The sequence below is a fragment of the Haplochromis burtoni genome, unplaced genomic scaffold (genome assembly GCF_018398535.1).
Source record: "Haplochromis burtoni strain Fernald_Lab_line unplaced genomic scaffold, NCSU_Asbu1 Contig_607, whole genome shotgun sequence".
NCBI classification, from domain to species: Eukaryota; Metazoa; Chordata; class Actinopteri; order Cichliformes; family Cichlidae; genus Haplochromis; species Haplochromis burtoni.
In genome coordinates, this window is record NW_024582968.1 from 245,446 (window position 1) to 254,083 (window position 8,638).

Consider the following 8,638-nt stretch of genomic DNA (forward strand, 5'->3'; position numbering starts at 1 on the left):
GTGTGTGTGTGTGTGTGTGTGTGTGTGTGTGTGTGTGTGTGTGTGTGTGTGTGTGAGACACCAAAGCTGAATCAGTTCTTTGTCTCCATCTTATATTAGTAAAATAATAACTAGAACTTATATTTCCATATAAAATAAAAATAAAAAAATCTTCTGTGATTTCAGATCCAACTGAGGAGCCACCGCCGCCTCCTCACAACACCATCGGCTCCATCGTGGCCGTGGTCATGGCATTGTTTGTGGTGGGCGCCATCTACTTTGTGTGTCAGAGGGTCCTCTGTCCTCAGATGAAGGACGACGGCGAAACGGTCACCAACGACTTCGTGGTTCACGGGCCGTCATCTGTGCCGCTGGGATACGTGCCGCATCCGAGCTCACTGTCCAGCTCGCTGCCAGGTGATGATGTCATCCTGGGTCACACATGGCAAATTTTCCCCGCTGCTCTTCTCAAACTGACCGAAAATCTGAAATTCATGTTTTATTTAATAAATAGCTGCTGATTTTTGTGTATAAACCCATCGACAGGTATGTCCAGGGGGAAGTCTGTGATTGGCTCCCTCAGTATCATGGGTGGGAGCAGCGGCCCGCCCTATGATCGCGCTCACGTCACCGGGGCTTCATCCAGCAGCTCATCCAGCACAAAGGGAACGTACTTCCCACCGGTGAGAGACAAACACACGCTTACTCTCCCCACTTCCTTCTATAAGACTCTACCTGCTGTCCTTAGCTGGATCCATTGATTGATTGGAAACGTGACTGTGCTGTAAATTAGCCTAAACTAGCAAACGCGGCCCCCCACTATTTGTCTGAGGAACAACTCTTTGTTTTAGGTTTTGTTAAAGAATGAAACGGTGAAGTTATTAAGTTATTTGTTTTGGGGTTTTTTTGTTTTCGGTTTGAGCTGAATGTAGATTTGGATTCATGCTGATTTAAAAAGCAGCTAACAGTACAGTGTCTGAGTTATTTGAGCTTTCTCTTTTTAACACTGCACGTTAAGCCTCTCTCCTTGTGGACTCTCTGGTCCTGGGTCAAATTGGTAAATTTCTCTTATTTTTTTGGTTCGCAGATCCTGAACCCTCCTCCGTCTCCTGCCACGGTCCGCTCCCAATACACAGTGGAGTTCGGCTACTCCTCCAACAGCCCCTCCACGCACAGATCCTACAGGTCTGTATGCTTCTGTCTGTCAGGAACTTCCAAACAGTGTCTGCTGCAGTGAATTCCTGAAATCCCTGAAGTGCTCTGGTTGTGTATTCAGAGGATTCCAGAGTAATGGAGCTGGTTTGGAAATGTAATCAGAATTCCTGCCACACATGTGAATGTTTACCCCTCGGAGATGCCTTCAGGGACCCTCGGCCTCTTTTTTTTTTTTTTTTTTTTTTTTTTTTTGTCAATTTTTTCACGTGAGACCGAGTGTGTGTTAATGTAGGAGGACATTTAGATTCTTGTGGAAAGAAGCTGCGTCTGCTACTTTTTCTCAGCCTGCTGTAAATATTTGTTTTGTTTTTGGGCCACAAACCAAATTGATAATGACAGTAAATTTTAGTAGCAGCTTTAAATGTTTGTCAGGTCAGAGCCACAAAGAAACTAAATTGTGAAACCATTTTTCCATTTTCCTCTTAAATCCAACTGAACAAGCAGATTCTTATGGACTGCAGCAGCTAACAGAAACTTATACCTTATAGTCAGTCCCAACCTGACTTTCCTCTTAGTGTTGCAAAACTAAATTATGATTGAATGTTGGCTTTTCATTAGAAGTTTAATCAGTTACAAACATCCTAGAAGTGACTTTGTCAGTTTGCTTTGTTGCCACAATAATTCAGAAGATGAACAGAGTCAGACATCTTCAAGTTAAGAATTCATATAAAGTAAAGAGGCATTAATGACTTCATGGAGCTCTTTCTCCCCAGTAGAATGATTGCACAGCATAAACCTTTGAGGACATGGGGCGATCGTGGCTCAAGAGTTGGGAGTTCGCCTTGTAATCGGAAGGTTGCCGGTTCGAGCCCCGGCTTGGACAGTCTCGGTCGTTGTGTCCTTGGGCAAGACACTTCACCCGTTGCCTACTGGTGGTGGTCAGAGGGCCCGGTGGCGCCAGTGTCCGGCAGTCTCGCCTCTGTCAGTGCGCCCCAGGGTGGCTGTGGCTACAATGTAGCTTGCCATCACCAGTGTGTGAATGTGTGTGTGAATGGGTGGATATGTAAAGCGCTTTGGGGTCCTTAGGGACTAGTAAAGCGCTATATAAATACAGGCCATTTACCATTTTAAATCTATTTTTGTTTTTCTCTAATTCACACAGGCTCAGCTATAGGTGTATACCCCTCCCAAATATTTGGTTCAGGTGCAAATTTTAACATTTAATCAGGTGCATTTGGTGGCCATTAACAAGCATTTGGCATAATTCTGGCTGATATTCAGCAACAATTCTTGGTAGATTGGTTGGTTTCCAGGCCCGTCTTTTAAGCACAGTACACAAAAGGTGGAGGTGTTGGCCTCCTTCATGATTTCCAGAACTGCCGCTATGCTTGACCGTTGGTCCAATGTTCTTCACTCCTTCAAACACACCTTGTCATTGTGGCCCAACAGCTCAGTCTGCGTCTCGTCTCTGAAGTTCCGTCCTTCTTGAATGCCTCATGGGGGCATTTGACTCTTTCTCCACAAGTTGGAGCTGTTGCTCTGCTTTTCAAGCATGTAAAACACATGTGACCTTTGACCTCTCTACACCAAGAGAAAGAAGCAGAAAAAAGAAAATGTTTTTTGTTCTCACTCTGCCGTTTCTCTTTTTCAGCTACCGGCCCTACACCTACCGCCACTTTGCCCCTCCCACCACCCCCTGCAGTACCGACGTGTGCGACAGCGACTACACTCCGGGACGCCGAGCGCCGCTCAAGTCCAGCGCCACCGCCAAGGGCTACACCAGCGACCTCAACTACGACTCAGAGCCTTTCCCGCCACCGCCGACGCCCCGCAGCCAGTACCTGTCTGCGGAGGAGAACTGTGAGAGCTGCCCGCCGTCGCCTTACACCGAGCGCAGCTACTCCCATCACCTCTATCCGCCGCCACCGTCGCCCTGCACGGACTCCTCGTGAGCCAAATCCCCTGTGATCCCCCACCCCCTCCTCACAGCTCCACCCCCTCACTGTAAATAGCAATTGTGCATATATGAGGTAAAAAACGGGAAAGAGAGACTGATGTAACAGGAGGAGTGAGATGCAGGACGAAAAAGGGAAAAGTGAACCGGGAGCTACAGAACATTTGTACATTGAAAAGAGAAAAGCATATTTATATATTTTCTATACAGTGTTTACTGATAATGCCATAGAGGTTTGTATTAAGAAATTTGTACATTTTTTATGAAAAGGTTTTATTAAAATCATCACAAATATAAGTTGCCTTAAACCAGGAGAAAAGAGGCTGAAGGACACAAAGCACACAAATCAATGGGACGTTTAACTTATGATGCCAAATATAAAAAACATCGACAGCTACAGGGACAAGAAGAGCTCTGCCCGGAGGCTCCTCCCATCGCCGCGCTGCTCTGTAGTTACCATGTAAACTGGATGAGGAGCGGCTGGAGAGAATGTGGTACTGGGTCTTTGATTTGAACTTACCTCTCCTTCTTTTACTGAACGGTTCGTCTGTGTGGGTGTGAGTCATGTGCTGGATCGCGAATCCAGGACACTCGGTCTGAGCAATAAGGCACATATTTACCAATAAATCAAACCAGAAGCCACTGAGTATCGACGACGCTGCAGGGGTTCAAACAACTGTGGTCCAGTCTCTGAGAGCCCCAGAGATGACACGAGCGTGGATTTTTTTTTTTTTTACTGTTCTGTTTTGTTTGTTGGTTTTGTTTGTTTCTGTTTGTCACAAGGAACTTTTTTTTTTTTTAAGTGTCAAACACTGCAGAGAGTTTTGGCACAAACTAATGCGCTGCAAAGTACTGCATGAGGCCAAATACAAGCGTCAATGGGAAAACTACAGTCATGACAAGGATTTGACTTGGATGTCCTTGTGAGTTACTGCAGCTTCATATTTGCCCTCCACAAACTACATGGACACATATGTTTAACTACCTGCAGCGCAATACCTGCTATATTTTGCACTCTGCAAACTTTGTGTAAGGTCTGCATATTATATTCAGCAAATTTCAGCTCCACGGCTCTCACTGCAAACTGCTTGGTACTGCACCATTAACCTACATGCAGTGCATTATAAACTACAGGTGTGAGCCCCTGTTACATTTTACTTATAACAAACTTCCACTGGCACCCGTCGTGCTCACACTGACCTCCACGCAGTGCTTGACAAAAAAAAAAAAGAATCTTTTTTTTTTCTTTTCCTTCTCATTTTCACATGTGCGCTCGTGTCTCTCCGGAGCCTCTGTAGACACGGCACAAACGCATTGAGGCAGCATGACTCACATCCTCAAACCTCTCTGTTGATGTTCAGACAGGATTTAAACCAAAACGTACGCTTGTGTTTTATGTTCTCATCGAAACGTTCTCATGCCCGACTGCAACTGAAGCGAGCCAACGCTGCACAGTGGACGCAGGAGGCGCTCTTCAGTTTCCACTTCTCTTTTGGTTTTTTTTTTGTTGTTTTTTTTTCCTCACGGGTGGAAGCAGCGTTCCCCTTCAAGAACACGATGTTGTGCCTGACCAGCTTCATATCCTTCTTTTTTTTATGTTGTTGTTACTTTGAGGAAAAACACACAAATGAAATCCAGTGCCCACTAAATGCTATATAGTATTTTTGTACCACATATTGTGTAGATAACGTATTTATAAGCTATATAGTAAATCATTGTAAATCCATTGAATTCTTGCAGTACTTTTCATTCCGTCTTTTTTTTATATTGCCTCATTATATTTTTCTACAGAAAATCACTCCAAACTTACGGTGACAATCTCCCATCAGTCCAGTCGAAGAACATATCCAGGTTTTCTTGTCTGTTTAAAGTTGCTCTGATGTTTGAAGGACTGTTGTGCCAAATCTTTTTTTTTTTTCTCTCTTCTCTGTCAAACAACGTGGAGGCAGATGTTGGGACCAGAGGAGAAACATGAGACGCTCACGTCTGTTAGTCTATTTGTGTCTTTACGCTCTGAGTGAACTTCAATCTTTTTTTCATGAATCGTCAGAGAAGTTTCGTTTCCCTTCCTGCTTTTGTAGGAGATGAATAACACCAGCATGAATTCGAAGACAATCTGATGTTCTACACATTTTTTATTTTTCTTAATGTCTGTCTTTAAGACATTTTTCTGGCTTTTTATTCACCTTATTGTTGTCAGAATCCAAATACAGGGTGCAAGTGAAAACGTGACATTTTAACATTTTAATCAGAACCCCAAACCACTGGCAAGCAGAAACTTCAGTTCGTCTTGATACTTTTTTTTGCTTGATAATCGTTTTGTTGTCTCCCCCCCCCCCATCCTTTATTCATTAAAACAAAAACAAAAAAGTATTTCATCTTGGAGTTTGTATTAAAAAAAAAAAAAAAGATAAAGCCAGGACTTTGAGATTCAGGAGTCTGAAACTGAGGGCAAATTTTCAGTCACTGATAAAATTCGTATCATGTAGCGATAAAGTGATTTTATTCTGACGCGTCCTGTTGAGACTAGCTGAATTTCATATTTCCGCTGAAGTTTTCTCATTTCATCACTGGATTGTCTAGAAACTGTCTTTATGATCTGAAGACAGTAGAAAGTAGAAAGATATTCTGGGGTCAAACGTCTACGGAGCCAGTGAAGTTCAGAGACATGTTACAGTTTAATGACTTCTCAATATATTAATCTGTGAGAACTGTTTTCCTCCTAATAAACACCCCTGCAATATGTTTTATGTTTAAGATATTTGTACAGATGCTTAGCTGCCACAGACAAAAGCAGCTTTTCTGGGTTTAAGGAACTTGATAAATGAATATAATCACATCATCTGCATATTAGCATTGGCGGGGGCAGATTATATTCTCATCAATGCGATAACATTACCCAGTACAGTACTTTAGTCTCAGATTTTTTTTCTTCCCCCTCTGGGTTTTGAGGCCCCTTTGCCTGTTTGTTGTTATCTTTAAAGAGCAGCAGTTTCTTTTAAGAAACTGTTACACTCCGGTTTTGTCCTATCCTAGTATTTTTAGCAGCCCACTCCCCCTCAACAATCTCGATATGTGTCCACATCTGTACGAGAGCTTCTTTGTTCTTTAGTTACAATGATCTGCTCTGGGAGAAGTTCTCATTTGCTCTCTGAGCTTTATCAAACTTTTTTCTGTACAAACTATTGTAGCTGACTTACACTGTGTGAAGACAGATAAAGAAAAGATGACTGACACGAATCAAGAACTCATAGCATGAACCCTTGATTCGATAATCTGCAACGGCTCGGTCCTCTGTGTTCTCCTCTGATCGGCATTTGCTTCCATGAAGAGTTTGAGCTTATTAAAGTCTTTGTTGTGTCAAGTCTGTGATCTGGGAAGTCAAATGTGAAGAAAATACTGTTAAGAATTACTAAATCTACAAGCTTGACTGAAATTGGAGTCAAAACTTTTTCATATGATGGCAGGTTTAAGGATTTAAAAGGTACAAAAGAAACATTTGAGGGAATAAATGATGAGTTTACTGATTGGATGAGTCATTTGTCCTGATAAATATTACATGGAATTCCACTTGGTAAATAAAATTATTTGGATAAATCTGGGTTTAAAGAGATATAGCAGCTCTAGTTTGTTTGTTGTATTTGGGAGAAATTTACCAAGAAAACGTCCCTTCTGACTACCGTCAGGCTTTGCAGATCCAGGGACGTTTCTGTGCAGATTGCGAGGAATGTGGATGAAAATGGTTCCAGGAAGTAGAAATGTAAAAAGGTGTTTTAAAAAAAACCCATTAAAAGCACTTTTGTTAGTTTATTGGCGGGTCGACAGGAAAACTGTCGGGATCTGTTTTGATCTTGTGGTGCTTCATGGAGACGACCAACATTTGGTTCGTCATGTTCGTTTAATTTCCACTAACTGTACATTTTTTTTTTTGTTTTGTTTTGTTTTTTATACGATGACTGCTTTACCTGTAAACCAGATGGACCTGTACAGCCCATCCAGCTGCCACCATAAGCTGTTGTAACTCATCAAATGCTGTTTTTTTTTCCTCTTTTTGTTAAATATAAAGTGAGTGAACTCTGCATCTGTGTCCTGATTCATGTTTAATAGGCAGAAATGCCAAAAACGTGGTTCTTTAGATTTTACAATACATCAAAATATGAAAAGGTACCTATAAATCACAGACTTAAGGCATTTGTCTTTAGTTGTAGTATTTTTTGCATCCTTAGCCTGATCATTAAGAACAGAAATAAAACCATGTTTACAAAACAAAAACTTTTATTGTGTTTAAAAGAAAATGGGAATACAACTGTCTACTGTAAGAAATGATAATCTGTGCAAGGCTGGACTGGGACAAAAAATCGGCCCGGGCATTTTGACTAGAGACCGGCCCACCAGGATAAAGATTGAGGAACTGATGACTCGTGGTATAGGGTCCAAATCATAATCTTGCCCTTAGTATGTTTTATGTAAAGCAACAATTTGGGACATTGAGCCAGAGGCCCGGCTTTTAAACGGGAAAAGTGGACTCCATAGAATAAAGATTAGGTTGTTGTTGTTGTTGTATATTAGCGTATCGGGAAAAAAAAGTGACTAAAAACATGGCAGAGGGAAATACGATGGCAGTTTAGGTACACAGGGCAGTGTAACAGAGAGGTAATCTTATGAAGGCAGGATTAATAAGGTCGGGCATGGGACTAGGCGACGTAGGTGGGGGAGGTCACAGAACCGGGAATGGGATGCGGTGATAATTGTTCATGTGTCCAACAGCATGAGGGAAGAAACAATGTTTCAATGAACGGGAAGCCAATGATAGGTCGAGAGAGGTTCTGGTAGCGCCGAGGGAAAGGGTAATGGAACCGGGGAGTGCTCTGAGCCTAGAAAGGGCTGAACGAAGCACAGGTTAAAACAGATGTAATTCGGCCTAGGGTGTTGAAGAGGTAGGTCAGAACTGAGATCGTAAGCGCTAATAGAACCACTTGACGCGGAGCCTGCCAGCAGGGCTGGCTTGGAGGCGCATGTACGGAAGGTCACAGGCAGAGATGGGAGTCTATACGTAGCCAAAAACACGCTTCCTCAGACAAAGAAAGAAAAGCACAGGAACAAGCAAATCGCCAGTGGCTTGAGGGCTCCATTGTTTGAGTCGGCCACTTGAGACAACCACTAGATTAGTGGTTCGGCCTCTACGCACTGTAATTACGCAGCCACACCCCCAGAATGTGTACACTATAGAGGAAGGAATAGCCGGTGAGGAATGGACAAGGTCGAGATTGCTAGAGAGAAGGACAGGGTTATGGGGAGACAAGGGACGGTTGTAGAATTAATGCGGATGATCGCATCGGGTTGCTGCACGTAGTGTTGTTCTAGGGGTCTGAATTTCCGGTGGTATCAGCTTAGCTCAGGAAGTTTACCTCCTCGAAGCCTGGGCCTGGAACTGCACTTTCTGATGCTGACGGACATCCTCTGCTGGGCTTTCTTGATGACGGAGGTGATGGTGGGCTCCCACTTCAGGTCCTGAGTGATGGTGGTACCCAGGAAGCGGAATGAGCAACA

At 43.1% G+C, this 8,638-nt stretch overlaps 1 protein-coding gene across 4 annotated transcripts in view; it reads left to right on the forward strand.

Moving 5' to 3' along the window:
• lrp6 (low density lipoprotein receptor-related protein 6) overlaps window positions 1-7,167 on the forward strand; it is a 49,216-nt gene extending 42,049 nt beyond the window's left edge. For all 4 annotated transcript variants that reach the window (XM_014330092.2, XM_005949719.3, XM_014330093.2 and 1 more), the window contains exons 20-23: window positions 166-396; window positions 526-662; window positions 1,067-1,164; window positions 2,786-7,167. In XM_014330092.2, coding sequence (XP_014185578.1) covers window positions 166-396; window positions 526-662; window positions 1,067-1,164; window positions 2,786-3,086 — 767 coding nt within the window. In that variant the 3' untranslated portion in view covers window positions 3,087-7,167. The remainder of the gene's footprint in view (window positions 1-165; window positions 397-525; window positions 663-1,066; window positions 1,165-2,785) is intronic.
• Window positions 7,168-8,638: the final 1,471 nt, after the last annotated feature.